Here is a 19,988-nt window from a genome sequence, read left to right as displayed (position 1 = left end):
CCCAGCTCTGCCTGCCCGCAGCCGCCGGCAGTGACAGCTTTCCCTGCTTTGATCCCGGCTGCGCAGGAGCTGGGAGAAAATCGATCTCTGGGGAGCGGCGCGGGGGCTGGCGCAGGACCCCGCAGCCCCCCCAGCCCCGCCCCGTCCCCCCCGCCCCGCCAGGGCTGTGCACCCCAGGGGACTTCACAGTCCAGAGGGATGGAGGTGCCCTGTCACCATGGGCTGTCACACAGCACAGGTCCCCAGGGCTGCCGCTCTTCTGGGAGGCCAAGTGTCACTTCTGGGGTATGTTGGTGCCCCAAACCAGGCGTTTCTGTGGGCAAAACCCCTGCCCGTCGCTGGTGACACCGGCCCAGGACAGCTGGGGGGGACACGGGGCTGGCTGGGGACGAGGAGCTTCTCGGGATTCAAGGGGGATGTGGCAGCAAGAGGTTGTCCCAGAGCGCTGCCCAAGTGCCCCCAGTCCCACCAGTATGTCCCCGCGCTGGCTCTGGGTGCCCACAGATCACAGCCCTGGGGCCACGGCTGTTGCCACGACACTTTCCAACTGGCCGCTGTCGGTGGCCCGGCGATGGTGGCCGTGGTCCAGCGGGGCCTGGCTGCGCGTCCCCGTCCCCAGCGGGCAGAGAGCCTTTCCCGGCCATCGGCTGCCATCTAGCTGCCAGCCGGCGGGAGCTGTCCCCCTCCCTGTCCCCCCTCCCTGTCCCCCTCCCTGTTCCCCATCCCTCTCCCCCTCCCTGTTCCCGTCCCTGTCCCCCATCCCTCTCTCCCTCCCTGTTCCCCCTCCCTGTCCCCATCCCTGTCCCCCATCCCTCTCTCCCTCCCTGTTCCCCATCCCTGTCCCCCCTCCCTGTCCCCGCTGCAGCCCCACCTGGGACCCCCCTGCCCCCCCAGCTTCATCCAGCCGCCTCTTGGGGCCCCCACCCTGATGCCCCCACGAGTCCCTCACGGCCCTGGGTCCCCAAAACCCCCCTGCCCCCGTCTGGGCTGTCCCCAAGGCCTGGCCACGTCCCGCTTTGTGGCTCAGGGCTGGCGGTGGCCCCGTGCCCTGGCTCTGTCCCGCCGCCTTTCCCGGCAGGGCCCCGGCACAAGGACACCCCGCGGGGGGGCCGGGCCCGCCGGCTCCGGCCCCGCACAAAGCCCCTTTCAGCCGCCCGGGGAAAGCCCCTGGCACCCGGCCCCGCCCGGGGAGGGGTCCCGGCGCTCCCTCCTCCCCCCGCCGCCGCCGACCGGCAAAGGCCCCCCCAGACTCAGCGCACATGTGCCGGTGGCGCGGCCACGCACCCACAGCAGCGGCTGGGCAGGATCAGGCCCCCCCCCGAGCTGGGAAGAGGGGACCCGGCGTCCTGCGCCCCGGCCGGGCTCCAGCAGCGACCAGGCGGCGCTTTCCCAGAGCAGCGGGGCGGAAAGGGCTGGGGAGGCGTCAGGCTCTTAATTAGCAGCCGGCCTTAATGAGCAGCCTGCGCGCTGCCAGGCTGCCCGCACCGTGCCCCCCCCGCGGGGAGCCCCGGCCGCGGCGGCGGGGAGGGGACGCTTGTGCCGGGGCTGGGCCCGGGGGGGGTGAGTGTGTGAGAGTGTGAGTGTGAGCGTGAGCGTGAGCGTGTGAGAGTGTGTGTGAGCGTGTGTGTGTGAGAGTGTGAGTGTGTGTTGTGAGTGTGTGTGTGGGAGTGTGAGAGTGTGAGAGCGTGTGTGTGTGAGAGCGTGTGTGTGTGAGAGTGTGTGTGAGCGTGTGTGTGTGTGAGAGTGTGTGTGTGTGTGAGAGTGTGAGTGTGTGTTGTGAGTGTGTGTGTGGGAGTGTGAGAGTGTGTGTGTGTGAGAGTGTGTGTGTGTGAGTGTCACGTGTATGAGCGTGTGTGTGTGAGTGAGTGTGAGTGTGAGAGTGTGAGTGTGTGTGTGAGTGTGTGTGTGTGTGAGCATGTGAGAGTGTGTGTGTGAGAGCGTGTGTGTGTGAGAGCGTGTGTGTGTGAGAGCGAGTGTGTGTATGAGTGTGTGTGTGAGAGTGTGAGAGCGTGTGTGTGTGAGAGCGTGTGTGTGTGAGAGCGTGTGTGTGTGAGAGAGTATGAGAGCGTGAGTGTGTGTGTGAGTGTGTGTGTGAGAGTATGAGTGTGTGTGTGAGAGTGTGAGTATGTGAGAGTGTGTGTGTGAGTGTGTGAGTCTGTGTATGTGGGTGTGTGAGAGTGTGAGTGTGTATGTGTGAGAGTGTGAGTGTGTGTTTGAACATGTGCGTGTGAGTGTGTGTGCGCACGTGTGTGTGCCCATGTGTGCTCCCATGTGCCGTGCTGTGCAGTGGGGTGGCCGTGCCCGTGCATGGTGTGTGCCCGTGGAAGGGGCGATGGGTGTGTGCAGGCGCGTGCAGGGGAAGCAGCGTGTGTGTGTCTGCACACTACATGTGTGTGCACATAGATGTGCCAGGGTAGGTGTGTGCGTGTGTGTTGCACGTGGTGGGTGTGTGTGTGTGTGCACATGGGTATGGGAGGATGGACGCGTGTGTGTGTGTGTGTGTGGACATGGGTGTGTGGACGTGTGTGTGCACCCAGCACCCACAGCACCCAGGGACACTGCACCCAGCACCCACAGCACCCTGGGACACTGCACCCAGCACCCTGGGACACCTCACCCAGCACCCGTGGGACCCCACGGCATTGCACCCAGCACCCACGCTGCCCCACGGGACTGTATCCCGCACCCACGGAGCCCTGCAGCGTTGCCCCCAGCACCCCTGGTGCCCCATGGCATTGCACCCAGCCTCGCACCCAGCACCCACCCACCGGCTGCCCCACAGGTGCCCACGGCCACGGCTCTGCCTCCCAGCCTGGCGTGTGCCCCGGCCCCCCCTGTGCCCGCCGCGGGGGCAGGGGGCCGTGCCGCGGTGCCCGGGCTGGGTGCCAGGGCACGTCCCCCCGCGCCGTTGTGCCGGGCCTCTGGCTCCCTGGCCGGTGGCCAGTGCCGGGGCGGCCGGCGGGGCTGAGGGCCCCCGGGCTGCATAAAACCCCCGGGCCGGGCACATCGCGCCCACCCCTTCGGCATGGAGAGCCAGCGGCCGTCCTCCTACGGCCGCCGCTTCGGCCCCGCCACCCCGGGCTACCGGGTGCTTCCCGCCAGCCCCCCCGCCCGGCTCCGGGCTCCCCGCAGCACCCAGCCAGGTCCCCGCACGGGTGCCCGCCTGGGGCTGGGCAAGATGGACTTCTCGCTGGCCGCGGCGCTCAACTCGGAGTTCAGGGAGACGCGCACCAACGAGAAGGTGGAGATGATGGAGCTCAACGACCGCTTCGCCAGCTACATCGAGAAGGTCCGGCTGCTGGAGCAGCAGAACAAGGTGCTGGTGGTGGAGCTGAACCAGGCGCGGGAGCAGGAGCCCTCGCGTCTGGCCGACGTCTACCAGGAGGAGCTGCGTGACCTGCGGTGCCACGTGGAGCAGTTGGCCACCGCCAAGGCCCGTCTGGAGATCGAGAAGGAGAACCTCGCCGAGGACCTGGGCAGCCTCCAGCAGAAGTAAGGCTCTGCCCCGCTTGGGGTAGCCCTGGGGCCCAAGGTGGCCACCATGACCAGGGTGGTGATGGGAACCGGGCTGGGGATGGGGAGCAAGGTGGCCACCAGGACAGGACTGAGAGTGGCCCCTGGGATGGGAGTCAGGGTGACTGCCAGGACCAGAGTGGCCACTGGGACAGAGTGGTAGCAGGGACCGAGATGGCCACCAGGATGGTGATCAGGGTCGTCCTGGGGACCAGGGCTGTGGCAAGGACCAGGATGGGGACCAGGGTGTCCCCAGGTATCCCCAGGATGCCACTGAGACAGAGACCAGGGTGGCCATCAGGACCAGGGTAGCCCTGGGGACCAGGCAGTGGTGGGCACCAGGGTGGTGATGGGGCCACGGGTGGCAACAGGGACCAGGGTGACCGTGGGAGCAGTGCGGGACGGTGGCGGGGGCGGTGGGATGGGCACACGCTCCGACACAGGGCGTGGGTGCTGGGCCTGGGGCTGCGTCGGCCCGGGGGGTCCATCCCTGGGGCTCAGTGTAACGAGTAACAGTGCCTAATGAGTACCGTGCCTAACGAGGAACGGTGCCTAATGAGGAGCGATGCTGAGTGAGTTACGGTGCTGAGTAACGGTGCTGAGTGAGTTACGGTGTCTCTCTGCTCCGGCGCAGGCTGCGGGACGAGGTGACCCTGCGGCTGGAGGCCGAGAGCAACCTGGCTGCCTACAGGCAGGTGAGGGCAGGGGCCGGACCCTGCGCCCCCATCCTGCACCCCGGGGGCTCAGCCCCCAGCTCAGCCTCTCGCAGGGACGGGCAGGGATGGGCAGGAGCAGGCAGGGATGGGCAGGGATGGGCAGGAGCAGGCAGGGATGGGCAGGAGCAGGCAGGGATGGGCAGGGATGGGCAGGAGCAGGCAGGGATGGGCAGGAGCGGGCAGGGATGGGCAGGAGCAGGCAGTGAGGGACTGGGGTGCATTAGGATGGGCAGAACGGGGCAGGGATGGGCAGGAACAGGCAGGGCCAGACAGCTCGGGAGGGAGCGGGCCCTGGGGACGGTCCCTCCTGTCCCCCCCCCGGCAGGACGTGGACGCCGCTGCCTTGGCACGCCTGGACCTGGAGCGGCGGGTGGCGACGCTGCAGGACGAGGTCGCCTTCCTCCGCAAGGCCCACGAGGAGGTAACCCCGCGCGGGGGGCTGGGGGGGGAGCCCCGGGGCTGGCCGGGGCCGGGCTGAGCCCCGCTGTCCCCCCAGGAGCTGCGGGAGCTGCAGGAGCAGCTGGCCCGGCAGCGGGGGCACGTCGAGGTGGACGCGAGCAAGCCGGACCTGGCGGCCGCCCTGCGCGACATCCGCAGCCGCTACGAGGCCGCGGCCGCCAGCAACGTCCAGGAGGCCGAGGAGTGGTACAAGTCCAAGGTGCGGCGGGAGCCGGTCACCCAGCGGGTGGGGGGCCTGGCTGTCCCCTTCGGGATGTCACCTCCTCCGGGCTGGGCGGCTCTGCCTGGTGGTGGCGGGTGGGGTTTGGGATCCCCGCTGTCCCCGCTTGGGTCCCGTGTCCGGGCTTGGTCCCTGTGGGGAGCAGGGATGTGTCCCCCGTGGTGCATCACGTGGGCACGGTCCGTAAGGTGTGTTCCCAGTGACAGGTCACACACGCAGGAGCAGGGACACGTTCCCGGTGGCTTCCAAAGGCACCGTCCTCCCACCCGCACAGCAGGGACATGTCCCCAGCAACACCTGCTGACAGGGATGTGTCCCGTGTCCACTGTCCCGTCACCTCAAGGGAGCAGGGACACGTCTCCACGACACGTGCCACCGGCCATGTGCCCCACGTGCGCTGTCCCTTCCACCCAGCACCACGTGCTGCTGGGGGCACGTCCCGTGTGTGCTGTCCCTTCCTCCCGTGGCAGCAGGGATGTGTCCCCACCACACGTGCTGCTGGGGCCACGGCCCCCCCACGGGAGCTGGGATGTCCCCAGGACACGCGCCGTTGGGGATGTCCCGCCTGTCCCTGCCTGCTGCAGGAACAGGGACATGTCCCCAGGGCCACACCAAGGGCGTGTCCCATGTGCACTGTCCCCTCCTGCCCCAGTAGCAGGGACACGTCCCCAGTGACACACAGCACTGGGGACACGTCCCATGAGCACTGTCCCACCACCCTGCTGGGTCGGGGACGTTTCTCCGTGCCACGTGCTGGTGGGGCCACGTCCCTGCAGTGGAGCAGAGCAGGGCTGTGTCCCCACGCCGTGTGCCACCGGGACACATCCCATGGCACGTGCCCCCCCCCCAGTTCGCAGACCTGACGGCCGCAGCCGCGCGGCACGCAGAGGCCCTGCGCGCCGCCAAGCAGGAGGCCAGCGAGTACCGGCGCCAGCTCCAGGCCCTCACCTGCGACCTGGAGGCTCTGCGGGGTTCGGTAGGTGACGGCCGCAGGGTGCAGGTGGGGGACAGGGCCTCGGGGGGCTGCCACCACCATGGGGCTCCCTGTCACGGTGGTGGGGACCCCCACCCACTGCTGGGGGAATGGCTGGTCCCCAAGGGTGGGCGATGGGTGGGCACCCCGGAGAGCCACGAGCTCCTGGGAGAAGGTGGCGGTGGAGGGTGTCACGTCCCCTCGGGGTCCCCCAGAACGAGTCCCTGGAGAGGCAGCTGCGGGAGCTGGAGGAGCGCTACGCCCTGGAGACGGCCGGCTACCAGGACACGGTGGTGCGGCTGGAGGAGGACACCTGCAGCCTCAAGGAGGAGATGGCCCGGCACCTGCAGGACTACCAGGATCTGCTCAACGTCAAGCTGGCCCTGGACATGGAGATCGCCACGTACCGCAAACTGCTGGAGGGCGAGGAGAGCAGGTGATGGCAGAGCGGGGGCTTCATCCTGCCCCTTCCCCTTCCCCGGCCATGTCCCAAACCATCCCCAAATCCTTGTGGTCCCCTCGGGGGTGTCGGACCATCCTCCAGCCCTCCTGCCCCAGCCCCGGGCAGGGCTGAGCCGGTGTGCAGGGGGGCAGCAGGACCCCAATGCTCCTCCCAACACCCCGCGTCGCTCCTGCAGGATCACCATCCCTGTGCAGAGCTTCTCCAACCTGCAGATCCGAGGTGAGGCCGTGGCCACGCGTGGGGTGGGGGCTGGGATGGTGGCACAAGCAGGGGTGGCTTCCAGGGGCTCAGTGGGAGGAGACACTGTCTTGACCATCCCTGCCCCATCTGGAGGGACCAAGAGTTTTTCCTCCAAATCTCAAGGAGCCAGGACTCCTGGGTTCTCCCAGGATGGGGGGAGGAGTGTGCCATGGCCACATCCCAAAGCCGAGCATGTCCCCAAGGCCAGTGATGTCCCCAAGGCTGACTGACCACATCACCATGTCCCCAGTGCCAACCACATTCCCAAGGCTAATTGTGTCCCCAGTGACAACTGTGTCCCCAAGGACAGCCCTGTCCCCAAGCCCAATCACATCCCAAAGCCACCCGTGTCCCCATGGCCAACCACATTCCCAAGGCCAATCATGTCCACAGAGCCGTGTCCCCAAGGCTAATCACTTCCCAAAGCCAGCCACATCCCCGGTGCCAGCCACATCCCAAGGCCAAGAATGTCACCAATCACACCCCCAAGGCCAGTCATGTCCCTGAGGCCCACAGTGTCCCTGAGGCTGGTCACATCCCCGGGGCCAGTGTGTCCCCTGGTTCAGGGTTCTCCAGCCCAACCTGTTCCCTTTGGGCCCCCTCACTTGAGTGGGTCTGGAGGAGCCATTCCCTGGGCACTGGGTCACCCCCGTGTCCTGCCCGTGTCCCCTAGAGACCAGCCTGGACACTAAATCCGTGTCTGAAGCCCACGTGAAGAGGAGCATCGTGGTCAAAACTGTGGAGACCAGAGACGGAGAGGTGGGAAGTCCTTATCCGTGTCACCCACGCTGTCTCCCCTCCACCCCCGCCTCCCCACGGCGTGTCCCCAAGGGGGTCACTCATCATGGACATGGGGCCACCAACCTTCAGCCCCAGGACCAGCCCAGGCAGGGAACCAGTGACCCCAGTGCCCTGAGAGCACGGCACGAACTGGCTCTGGGCCCTGGTGGGGCTGAGCCTGGCAGCTCATAGAGAAAACCATCCCCCGTCCCTGTCCCCGAGGTCGTTCAGAGCCCGGACAGGCTCAGCCCGGGAGGAGAGCCCGAGCCCGGGGTGATGGTCCCTCTCCCTCTGCGTCCAGGTGATCAAGGAGTCCAAGCAGGAGCACAAGGAGGAGCCGTAGGGCGGAGGAGCCGCAGCAGCCACACGCTTGTAGCTGTAGCTCCGCAGGTCCTGTCCGATGGTACAAGGGAGCCCGTGGCCGGGCACGGGTCACGGGAGGAGCCGGCGGTGCTTCGGGGGGGCACCTCCCTCCCACCCACCGCGCTGACACCCTGTTCGGGGCTGGCTGCCAGCAGAGCACCCGTTGAAGTGGACACAGTGCGGCGAGGGGATGGGCAATACCCGGGGCACGCGAGCGGTGCTGGGCAGAGCTGAGCTCCCCTGCCAGGACGCTGCCACGTCCCCACGGCACGGAGGAGCCGGCGGTTTTGGGGCCGTGTCTGCGCTCACCCTGGGTCTCCAGTGCCCAGGGAGAGAGGCTGTCCTGGCTCCATCTCTGTGCGCCAGCCGGACAAGACGACGGTGCCAAGAGCACCTCTCCCTGCACCCCACCTTGCTGCCCTCTCCCTGGTCTGGGAGGCCACCCCAAATCTCCCCAGTGTACCCAGGCCCTGAGCACCCTTGGGCTGGGGGGGCTGCAGGGTGCAAGGAACTGGCTGGTGAGGGACATTTCCCCATCACCAAGCATCGGGTGGGCTTAGCCCAGAGGCAGGGGCAGGAGGAAGGAGGATGGAGAGGCAGGTGCTGTCGGGGCGGTGTCAAAGGGTGATGAGATGGGAATAACGAGGGGTTCCTGGGGACGCTGGGGTGTCCGGGGTGGTTTGTGGTGGGCACAGCAGGCTGGGTGGCCTCGAGGACTTCTCCTGGCACAGAGCCATGGGCCTGTCCTGGCCCCCACTGAGTGTCCACCATCAAGGTGTCCCCATCACCATGGTGGGGACAAACAGTCCCGAGGGGCTCGTGGCGAGGGGTGACCCACGGCCGTGCGCCTGGGCCCTCGCCTGGGGGGGTCCCACGCAGGTGAAAATGGAGAGGAGGGGAGTGCAGAGGAGACAGAGGAGGGTGTCGGGGCACCCACGGGTGCTCTCACAGTAAGAGGTGCCTCCCGCAACCCAGGAGCGATGGGGAGGACGGACGGAGCCATCCCCGTCCTGCCCGTCCTGCCTGGGGTCACACCAGGAGCCAGGGGGACTGGGGCTGCCCTGGTGACAATCGCTGCCACGCGAGGAGCCCAGGCCCCCCCCAGCACGGGCATTCAAGATGGGGCTGGAAGAAATCCCTTGTCCCTGGGCTCCACGTGGCCCTGTCCCCCTGCCCCCCGTCTGTCCTCCCGTGCTCCCCCCAGTCCACCACGTGCCACCAGCCCACCCAGGGCTGTCGCCCAGCCCAGTGCCCACCCGCAGCCCCCGTTCCCACCTTCGATTTAGCTACTGACCACGAGCGGAACCTGCCCTGATGCCACCTAACATAGGAGCAACGGCCCAGCAGCACTTCTCGTAGCCTGCAAGCCCTTCGGGACGAGCACAGGGGATGCCACTCGGATGCCACCCCCCTTGTCCCCTCTGTCCCCCCGTGTTTTGCAGCTCCTGACTCCAGAAACCCAGGGGTTTGGCATCCAGGGTGGGATGGCAGTGGCCCGGGGTACTCGGTCCCCCTCGAGCAGCCTCGGGCTGGTGCTTTGCAGCCCACGTTGCTACTGAATTAATGCACTAACACCTGCGGCAGCTTGAGATGAGAAATAAAGCTAAAACATGAGTGTGGTGCTTCCACGGTCGTGCCTGCAACCTGCCTCTCCGCAGGCAGTGCCGGAGGTTATTTGGCATTAGGCGAGGGGCGAGGCCCTTCAGGAGCCCAAACCAGGCTCAGAGTTGCCGGGGTGCAAGCTCGGGGCTGTAGCCCAAGGCACGGCAATGCCTCAGGGGTCGACACCCCTAAGGGACTGCAACACAGTGGGGGGGTGCAGGAATACCGCCCCCCCCCGGAGCCGGCAGCCAGGCAGCAGGGTGGGAGAGAGCCCCTTCCCGGGAGGGAGGGAGGGGAAGCAGGGATCTGCTCGGGATCCTTCAACCTCACACTCAGCTCCTTCCCCACACAAACCTGGGCTGCGGCTCCCGGGAAGCTCCTGGGATCGGCTGCAGCTGTCAGGACTGATGGGGGATTGGAGATCCTGCACGTCCTCTACGTGGTTCAGGGCCTGAGCACCGCTGGGACCCTCAGGGCTGCCCTCCTGCACAGCAGGAGTTCTCTTGGGAAAGCTGAAATCCTCAATCCTTGAAAAAAGGAGTGGAGAGGAGCCCCGCGGGGAAGCCCTGCTCCACGCTGAGGAGCAAGCAAGGGGCCACCTAAACCCTGTAGGGATGCCACCCTCTTTGGGCGACACGCATAATAATTTTGTCAGGCATAAATATTGACTCACAAGTCTGTGCTGCGTTGGGTGAGTTAAAAAAAGAATCAAAACCCAGAGAAATTTCTGAAGAAAATCACCAGATTAATTTGAAATTTTTTTTTTTTTTTCCAAAAAGAAAAGATGTTTAAACCAAAATTAAAAAAAAAATGGGTTTGCTCCAGCTAAGGAGCTCAAAGGAACATTGAGTGTTTTGAAACGCTGGCACTCAAAGTTCTCAGCAATGAAAAAAGTAAAGAAAAAGGCTAAGAAAAGCAAGAATTAATTGGATTAAAATAGTTTGGTGGATCTTTTTAGCAGCATCTTAGAAAAACAGCCCTAATAAATCACTGATGCAGTTCGAGAACTCTGCAGAGCTTGGCCAGAAAATCTTGCAACAAATCCAAGTATTCTTGTGAAAAGGACTGTATTGAGCTTAAAACCAAACCCCCCAGCAGCAGAGCCAGGCCCGAGTCGCGGCGGTGTGAAACCCCCTCCCGCCCCGGCTGCGCCGTGCCAGCCTGCGGCGCGGGGACTTTTCCACGTCGGTCCTCGCTGTCACGCTCTCGACCCAAAGGGGAGGGTGGGAGGGTGCTGGCAGCGCCCTGGGATTTCTAACGGTCGGAACGTTGGAAATGTCTAACGGGAGGATGGTCCGAGGCGTGAGAGAGCCTGGTGGGGGCCGTGGTGGGGCTGTCACGTCCTGGCAGGGCCCCTGAACGCCTGCCAGCAGCAGCGGCACACGTGGATGACGATGAAGATGACGCTGATGACGGCGTAGCTCATGCCGATGATCCTGACGGCGTACATTGTCTCGGGATCTTGGAGCGCCCGCCGGCGCCGCGGCTGGCGGGTCACACTGAGCCGGAAGCCGGCCACCATCTCGCCCTCCCGCCAGCAGAAGTAGGTGCCTCCGTCTCTGACCCGGAGCCGCTGGATGTGCAGGTGGTTTCCGTGGTCGATGAAGACCCGCATGCTCTTGTTGACGCTGACGAGGTAGCGGGAGCGGTAGAGCCGGACGGAGCCTTTGTCCCAGGCCACGGCGTGCTCAGGCCGGGCTCCTGGGCACGCGATGATCAGGCCGCTCCCAACGGGCTGCTTGTGAAACTGCGTGGGGACGCGGGGCAGCCAGGGCTTCTCGCCCAGCTTGGCAATGACATTGGAGATGGCCTGCACGCCTTCCTCAGGGACCTTCTCCTTCAGGCAAGGGCTCAGGCAGCTTCGGACGGCCACCTCAGGTCTCCGGAGGCGGGCAGGGTGCTGGAAACGGGCAGGGACGGCCCTTGAGCCGCAGGACGTGACGTTGGGCACAGCGGTGCGGTATCGGGGGTGCAGCTGGGCGCTCTGCACGTAGCAGAGCCCGATGCGCCGCTGCTCACCTCTCACCCCGCAGCGGTCACATCTGGTCCAGTCCCAGAAGGTGGTGAAGAGGCTGAAGAGCTGCTTCGTGTAGTCATCCTGGACGTGCTGGCCTCTGTCCACAAAAGCCACCGCGATGTCCTTGGTGGGCTGCACGTCCACGTCGTAGCCATAAAAGAAGTCCCCTTGCTTAGTGCCGCACAGGTAGTGCCCCGAGTCCGTCACCTGGGCTCGGAAGACGATGAGACTGAACATTCGGATGCTGAAACGCTTCAGCACGCTGCTGCCTGTGTGAATATGGCCCGAGTCAACAACCACGGTGCCAGCAAAGTCCGTCAGGACTGTGGTTTTGTGGCTGCCCAGGTCCTTCTGGAAGTACCAGACGACAGAGGAGACCTCTTCAGGCTTGCAATTGCAAGGGAGCTCGAAGGTCATGTCAGCCAAGTAAGCGGCGTTGTCGAACATCAGGAAAGAGGGACAAGCCATTCTCCTGAACACATCTCCTTTGTCTTCAATTGCAAAAGCCTGGAGAACATCTACCAGGCAGAGGAGAGCGGCGGCTCCCAGCAGCCTCGTCTCCATCGCACCGCTGGTCTCTGCAGGCAGCAGAACTAACCAGGCACTGCGTCCTCGGTGGGGACAGCAGGAGCCCGCGCACGGGGTCAGCAGTGCCAGCGCCGGGCAGGGACAACGTACACACCAGCTCGCTCACCAAAAATGAGGTTTGCAAATGACCCCCCGCCTGCACCGCGTGTGGCTGACAGCAGGGGTCGAGCAGCGGCTCGAATACCCCATCCCAGAGGAATATCTGTCGGGAAGCACTCTGTCCCTCCCCTGGCTGGCTGTCCCCTGCCACATGGGCTCCAGAACCTCTCCTCTCCCCCAGCTGCTCTGGAGTGTTGTCATCGGCGCCCGGGCAACGAGCGGGCAGGTCCTTTGTGCAGCGCAGCCTCGGAGGGAAGGGGCAGCGATGGGAACCGTGGTGGGAACAAGGGAACTGCCACCATCTTCCTGAAAGACCCACATGCAGTAAATGTGAATTATTGCTCTGACCCCTCTAAGCACAACGAACCCAGAGAAGACCCTCTCCCAATGGCAGCTGACCTCCGTGGCCCAGAAGAAGAGGCTTCAAACACAGTATTTAGACTTCTATGTCCTCCCTGTTGGCTTCCCAAGGGTTTGTGACTGAAGCCCCTCCACACAGGTAATGTCTGAGACTCTCCCTCTCTGAGTGACTGAGTCTTTTTGCTCACATCAGCCTTGCCTGGGCTGATGCTGGAACTGGCCGTAGAGGCCTTAAATGCATCTCTCCTACGGTGACAGGGAGCTGTTTGCTCCCCACTGACTCTGACCTTCAGCTCAGCTACTGGCACTTCTTGGTCAGACCATGAACTGACTGTTGGGAAACGCATCCCGGCTGGTCTAACAGCCCGTCCCCTCATAAACATTCACACACCCTCTCCTGTACTGCATTTCTCCCGAGTCTTCTCACTAAACCACAGTTATTTTGCCTTTCCCCAAGCGATGGGGATGCAGCTGGCTGCTCCCATCCTTGACATAGGACGTGAGTGCAAGCGCTGGGCCTCGGGACTGCTGAAAGCGCCGTGCCTGTTCCTACCAGAGCTGGAACCGTTGTGTCAGGGCTGTTCCTGCATCAGCATCCTCCATCCTGACCTCGCGTAACTCCAGCATCTTCTTGGTTTGTTTAAGACTTCAACTCTTGGCTTTCTGCAAGTCCTCGGGTTTGCAAGTGTTACCCAAAGGCAAGAGGAGCGGCCCCCACAACAGACTGCAGGGACACAGATGTCCCCAAGACAGAAGCCACAAAGCCCAACATTCAAGTACCAGGCCCAGAGATGAATCTGAAGCCTGCAATTAGGTGCCCTGTGGTTTCTACAGAGAAGGTGGGAGAGGGATGGGAATAGTCTGCCACGGCGAGAGGGTGCCCTTTTGCTCCACTAGATGGGTTTTGGAACAAAATGGACCTGACAGTTGTTGCTGAGATGGTTTCAAGGCAGTGTGAGCAATGTAACACACACGGGGCTGCTCAGCACCCTTGGGAGAAGCCTGAGGATCCTCCCAGAGCAGAACTGCAAGAGAGCTCGGTGGGTAGGTGCGGAGCTGTGCCATCTGAGGGCCTCTCTGGTCTGCAGCCAGAACAGAAGTGCAACTCAATTTAGACACACTATTAGCAGCTCTGGAGAGTTTCTTTGTTGGACTGATGCCTGTCAGTTCTTTCTACATTTCAATTTGTGTGGAATTTTGGCAAACCAGGTAGTGTTTGAGATCACAGGACCATGAGGTGACAGGATCTCTGAGGTTTACCCCGTGCCCTGCTGTTTGAGGTAAAATAATAATAAAATAGCGGGTTCGATCGGTCCCAGATATACCACCTGGCACAGCACCTCCACCTCCATCAGCCCATTCTACCTCCAGTGGCTGCATGGATAAACATGAAGTGTCATTGATTACATTCCTTAAATCCCCTGAGTGACAACGGACAGAGATGACAAAGGGAAGGGATAATTTGAGGTCTGGTTTCTCCTTCAAAATACCAGCCAATTTTTTCCTTTCCTCGGTTGTTCTCCTCATCTAAGAGATTCTCACAGAGGAGTTCTGTGAGGACACCCTGCCCCAGAGATCACAACACAGTCCTCTCGGTAACTAACCTTTATTTGTGCAGAACTATTGCTCTGGGTGGCTCCCAGGTGCAGAGAAATGTACAGCAATGCTCCAGAAACATCCCATTTCTCCGTTTCACACAGTGATGACAAAGTCAAGCTTCAAGACTCTTTTCCACTCTGTCTCTGCACGACCCTGGTGCTTCTGCTCCTTCAGTTGACCTGGTAACGTTTCCTCAGCTCCATCACTCTCGTTTCCTCCTCGGCTTCCCTTTGCAGGCTGCTGTCCATGAGGGGGGCTTCCCTTTCTGCTCCACAGCCAGCTGGGCTGCTGGGATGGCCAGCGGTCCGGTAATCCCCACCCATGTTCTGCAGCTTCCTAAACAAATCCCTGCTGCTCTCCTTCTCTGCCTTGCTCAGAAGATCCACGTTTAACCCGAAGCGCTTGGTGCCTGAAAGGCTCTGTAAGATCTGAAGGATGGCATCTCTGTCTTCGTGACAGATGTTCTCTGCCAGCACCGTAAGGAATTCACCCAGGAGGCCAAAGCCCAAGTCAGCCTGAAAAATTCTGCCCAAGGCCTTCCCTCTGAGTTCAAGCAAAAACTGGTATTTTTCTCTTCCGCTTTTTAAGCATCTGCGCCAATCTCTGTAAAATTCGGCAGAGGTTCTGGGCAGTTGATCCAGTTCCTGAAGGAAAAAACAGTTATCCAGTTCCTTTTGTTTTGTTCCCAGTTGAAGATTTTTATCACCCCCCAGCCCTGAACAACCTGCAGATGTCTGAGATGTTTTTAATACAGGCTTTGATAGCACAAAGGGCTGCAGAAAGCTCGTGAGGTGGCAAAACATAAAGATAAGAAATTCCAGGTTCCTCAAGCCCCACAGAAACCAGAGGGACTTCAGAGGAAAATAATGGAAGAATGGATGAGACATGAAAGCTGGTGCAGATGAACACAGACCAGTAGTGGTGTAACCCCAACCCCGACCAGAACCAGACACGCTGCCCAGTCTGGACCCACCAGCACTGCTCGGGAAGGGATCTCCTGGAGTTTGGGGTAGTTCAGTGAAAACCTCTGCTCCATCTTGGGCACTGTGAGGCAAATCAAAGGAGTGAGGAGATAAAAGATAGGAGATGTAAACCTCAGACAATATGCAGATGGCCCTAACACCGTCTCGTAACAGGCTGCATTCGCGTGGATCTGTGGCAGAGAGCACAAAGCTCCGTGTGGCATCTCCAGATAAAAGGAAATCCTGTTTTATACTCGATGTAATTGAACTGCTGAACTCATCACCGCTGACTTAACCGACGCACAGACTTGAAGGAGGATTAAAATGTTCAGGCTTTTACACAGATAGCGAGAACAAGGCACAGCAACATCAGGCTGGGTCTAAACACAACATGGAGAAGCTCTGCAGATCAGAGCCCAAGCGCTAACGGGATTAGGAACAGAATATGCTCTGGGGAGATCATTGCTCAGTCCAAGAAAACACAAAGCTGCCTGGAAGTGTTGCAGAAAGATCTCATAATAAACAGACCAATGAAATTCGGTGTCAAAAAAAATCCAGGAGAAACATCCCCAGGAAACATCCCCAGTTCCACGTCCAGTGACCAGGACTTGGGGGGGGGGGGAGGGGCAGGACAAATGTCACTCAAACCACAAATGACCTGGTAGAAAATGTTTAGTTTCCCACAGCTGAAGAACTGAGGAGCATCCAGTGAACTCATCAGGCAGCAGGTTTAAAACAAAATAGCACTTTCCCTTATCATGCAGAGTTAAACCATGGGGTGAGGGAGAACTGGCCACGTTCACGGAAGATCTGTGGTCTGTGGCTATTAAATGTGATGGTCCAGATGCACCGCCCGGGCTCTCTGTCTCTAAACTGCAGCCAGCTGGAAGGGTGCAGTCGAAGGAGGGCACTCTTCCCCAAGAATCTGTTACTGGCCACCAGCAGAGGTGGGGTACTGGGAGTGGTCTGACACTGTGCAACTGGTCTTAGATTCCACAGGGCTGAAGCAGACTCGTCCTGGAGCAGCTGATGCAAGCCCTTGTCAGATGCAAAGTAGGGGCCAAGAGTGAACCCTGTGGTTATCTATTTATGAATAACTCTCACATTTTAAAATAATACCCAAATTATTCTGGAGTAATTTTTATATGTGGACAAAGTCACAGAAAGTGTGTCCCTCACCTGGGGCATTTCCACGTCGCTGGCTTGCGGGGCCTTGGCATGGACTGCACAGGGATTCCACAGCACGTTCTTCCTCTCACCCATCTTGTCCTTTTTCTCTAGAGGCTTCAGGTGTGATGCCAGCACAATGTTCCTGCAGACAACAAGGGGATGGGATACTTGGCAACATCAAATAATGTGAGGCTTTGAGCTTCTTCTCTGAGGCAATTTCTGAGTTTAGGCAGTATGTATCATCCAGAGGGACCTGGACAGGCTGAAGGAGTGGGCCTATGTGAACCTCATCAACTTCAACAAGGCCAAGTGCAAGGTCCTGCACCTGGGCTGGGGCCATCCCCAATATCAGTACAGACTCAGGGATGGAGGCATGGAGAGCAGCGCTGCAGAGAAGGACTTGGGGGTACTGGTGGCTGAAAAATTGACCATGACCTGGCAATGTGCGCCTGCAGCCCAGAAAGCCAACCGTGTCCTGGGCTGCATCCAGAGCATCGTGGCCAGGGTCAGGGGAGGGGATGCTGCCCATCTGCTCCGCTCTTGTGAGACCCCCCTGGAGCCCTGCGTCCAGCTCTGGGGTCCCCAGCACAGGACAGATGTGGACCTGTTGGAGCGGGGCCAGAGGAGGCCACGGGAATGGTCTGAGGGCTGGGACAGCTCTGCTGTGGGGAGAGGCTGAGAGCTGGGGGTGTTCAGCCTGGAGAGGAGAAGGCTCGGGGAGACCTTACTGAGGCCTTTCAATGTATATAAAGAGGCTTATAGGAAAGTCAGAGAAAGACTTTACCAGGGCCTGCAGTGACAGGACAAGGGGCAACAGCTTTTAACTGACAGAGGGCAGGTTTAGATTGGACGTAAGGAAGAAATTCTTCCCTGTGAGGGTGGTGAGGCCCTGGCACAGTGTCCTGGTTTAACCAGGATAGGGTTAAGTTTCCCCAGCAGTGGGGGGGGAAGCTCTAGCCGGGTTATTCAGATACCATGCCGACGTCACATCCTGGCAGGTCACATTTTCCTGGCGCGGAGCGCGGTGCACTCGTGGTTTTGTACATCGTGCTTCCCACTGCTGTATTTGGTAGCTATTTTGCTCTGTTCACTGCTATCACTATTACTGTTATTGTTATTGTTGTTGTTGGTTGTGTTGCTATTGCATTGTTGTATTAAACCTTTCCTTATTTCAGTCTTGGGGCTTTGTATTTCACTCCCTTTGTGGGGGAGGGGCAGCGGCCGCGTGGTCTCAGACCCCGGCAGGGGCTAAACCACCACACACAGGTTGCCCGGAGAAGCTGTGGCTGCCCCCTCCCTGGAAGGGTTCAAGGCCAGGTTGGACGGGGCTTTGGGCAACCTGGGCTAGTGGAAGGTGTCCCTGCCCGGGGCAGGGGGGGTGGAACTGGATGATCTTTCAAGGTCCCTTCCAACCCAAACCAGTCTGTGATTCTGTGATTCTATCAAACAAGATGGGGATTCAAATGAGATCATGAAGCATCAGAGATGGGTCAGAGGAAAACAGAAGATTTTTCAAGCAGGGGGCACTTGACAGGCACATCCTCCTCACACACTCAGTGTTAATCCAGTCGTCAGGACCAATGGGGCAGGAATTTCCCCGTAGGCTGCAAGCACCGTGGTTCCTCCCCAGCACGGGGACTGGCTCGTCTCCCAGGAGCTGGGCATTTCCACCCAACAGTTCCTCTAGAGCCAGAGCCTCGGGAACTGGCGGGATGTTGGTTCCTCCTGCCTTTTTCTTACGGTACACTGAAGTTTCTGTGGCTTTGGGACTTCCAGAGGAAAGACCCTAAATTCTTACAGCATCCAGGGACTGTTTGGTAGCTTGCAGCGTGCTGGGCAGGTACGTTTTGTGGATTTACTTGAATTGGGCATCTTATTACACTGACATCTGCAACTAACTACAGCAGCCCAGACTCGGTGGCTCAGGTGGTTCCTCTCATCCCATGGGATGAATCCCTGCAGTTGGTCCTCCCAGTAACGGGCAGGAGATCTCTGAAGGGGTCCACCTCTCTGCTCCTATGCTAGTGTGGGCTACACGAGTGAAGACACTGCACCCACAGAGAGAAGCTGCTCCGTTACCTCCCTCAGATTACTTCTACTGTTAGCAATACACTGATAAAACAGCTTAAAATAACTAAAAAATCCCTTTATAGGGACTGGCAAGAAAGTTGGGGGAGAAAACACCATTTTAAAGTGTTTTTCTGCCTTTCAGGGATCAGACGATATGACTGAGTGCAGACAGAGGTGAAGCCGTGGATGGAATTTGATCTAGTCCCAAGGGGTGGTCAAAGTCCTGGATCCACCTACAAATCTGTCTGTGGATGTTGAGGGACAGGGACTTCCCCAGACGGATCTAGAGGTGGATCCAGGACTTGGGTGGGTGTTGGGAGTGCCCTGCGCTGCTTCTGTGGAGCATCCCTGCCACCCCTGGGCCTCAAACCAGCTCCCAAACCACCTTGGACAAAGCAGTGATGGGTTTGGGAGCATGAACGTGCTGGGCGGGGTGCGCGGGGACAGGCGTCACCCTCTTCTGCACCACCACCACGGCACGGGGCGTGCGGGGAGGAAAGGGAGGGCCGGGCAGGCCGGCGGGGCTTGGGGGGTGGGTGTTGTGCCTGGGAATGGGGAGAGGACGACAGCGTGCTGGGAACAGGGACAGCGTGCCATCCCACTGCTGCTCCACAGCTTGGCCACCGTGAGGACCTCCCCTGGCGCTGGCTGTTCCGGGGAGGAACAGCTGAGATCTCACCCCACACTCATCAACCTGATGATTTTTTGGGGGAAGATCCTACACAAGGCTGAGTTTCTGTCCCACCAGGGCTGTGGCCTTTTTGGGAATCCTAAAGCTGGGTTTGCTGCCCTGTCAAGCCAAGCTCATGGTCACCCGGAGCAGAAAGCACAGATAATCAGCTCAATCCCCTCAGGGCAAAGTCTAGAGCTCAAAACCCACTGGGGTCCCAGAACCGGAGCTCCAAAATAAAGAGCTCCAAAACTCACCCGTGAGGCTGGAGCACCCAGCACCAAGCAAAGTTTCGCTGTTGGCGAAGCCCTTTGGGGTGGGGAAGCACATGAATCCCCCCGCCCCGCCCCAGGCATCCCCCGTCGGACCTGAACTCCTCGTAGGAGGGGACGCGCTGGCGCACGGCCCGCAGCTTGGCCTCGTTCTCCCTCTCCCGCCTCTCGTCGGCCGCCACTGCCGCCCGCAGCTCCCGCTCCAGCGCCGCGTGGTCGAGGGCTCCGTCCGCCTCCATCCCGGCCCTGCCGCCAACCAGGAGAGCGGGCAGGTGGCTCTGGGGACCCTCCGGCAGGGACCTGGCAGGGACCTGAGGCCTGTGGGGATGGGAGGTGATGCGCGGGACAGGGCCTCACCTGGGTGCGCGGGGACCCCACTCCTGTCGTGACAGCCCTGCCAGGGGTGGCCTCAGAGCCCCCACTCCTGTCACAACAGCCCTGCCAGGCCTGGCCCCGTCGTGACAACCCCACTCTTATGGCGATAGTCCTGCCAGGGCTGGCCCTGGGGACTCCACTACTATTGTGACAGCCCTGCCAGGCCGCACACATGGATGGCAGCTGGGAACCTCAGTCCTATCGCGACAGCCCCGCCGGGCCCCGACACCCCGCCGGCCCCTGGAGCCGCTCGCTCTGTCGCGACAGCACCGCCTCCCCCACCCGAGCTGCCGCCGCCCCCACCCGAGCTCCCGCCGCCGCGCGCGGCCGCGCCTCCCGTCGCCATAGCAACAGGGCAGCGCCCGCGAGGCCCCGGCGAGGCTGCCCCGGCCGCGCCTGACAGAACCGGCCCCGCCGCCTCGCGCGGCCCGGCCGGGCCCGCTGCCACCGAAGCCTCGCCGAGACCATCCGCGGCTT

The 19,988-nt window shown here is 61.3% G+C and overlaps 3 protein-coding genes across 3 annotated transcripts; 1 reads left to right on the top strand and 2 right to left on the bottom strand.

The window, feature by feature from the left end:
• The first annotated feature begins 3,006 nt into the window (after positions 1-3,006).
• Positions 3,007-9,341, top strand: GFAP (glial fibrillary acidic protein). Its single transcript, XM_074892241.1, has 9 exons — positions 3,007-3,492; positions 4,148-4,208; positions 4,555-4,650; positions 4,726-4,887; positions 5,759-5,884; positions 6,097-6,317; positions 6,520-6,563; positions 7,258-7,343; positions 7,666-9,341. Exons 1-9 carry the CDS (start codon positions 3,026-3,028, stop codon positions 7,705-7,707), a joined length of 1,305 nt encoding a protein of 434 aa, XP_074748342.1. The 5' UTR covers positions 3,007-3,025; the 3' UTR covers positions 7,708-9,341.
• A 1,317-nt stretch (positions 9,342-10,658) lies between these two features.
• On the bottom strand, positions 10,659-11,910 carry FAM187A (family with sequence similarity 187 member A). Its single transcript, XM_074892323.1, has one exon. It carries the CDS (start codon positions 11,908-11,910, stop codon positions 10,666-10,668), a length of 1,245 nt encoding a protein of 414 aa, XP_074748424.1. The 3' UTR covers positions 10,659-10,665.
• Positions 11,911-13,985: 2,075 nt separating this feature from the next.
• On the bottom strand, positions 13,986-19,727 carry DNAAF19 (dynein axonemal assembly factor 19). The gene is made up of 4 exons (XM_074891822.1): positions 19,494-19,727; positions 19,233-19,382; positions 16,134-16,266; positions 13,986-14,636 (listed from the first exon to the last, which is right to left on the bottom strand). Exons 2-4 carry the CDS (start codon positions 19,373-19,375, stop codon positions 14,163-14,165), a joined length of 750 nt encoding a protein of 249 aa, XP_074747923.1. The 5' UTR covers positions 19,376-19,382; positions 19,494-19,727; the 3' UTR covers positions 13,986-14,162.
• Between the last annotated feature and the right edge of the window lie 261 nt (positions 19,728-19,988).

Source organism: Strix uralensis, chromosome 22 (genome assembly GCF_047716275.1).
Source record: "Strix uralensis isolate ZFMK-TIS-50842 chromosome 22, bStrUra1, whole genome shotgun sequence".
NCBI classification, from domain to species: Eukaryota; Metazoa; Chordata; class Aves; order Strigiformes; family Strigidae; genus Strix; species Strix uralensis.
Note: the sequence above shows the minus strand (reverse complement) of the source record. Positions and strands in the feature narration are given on the sequence as shown.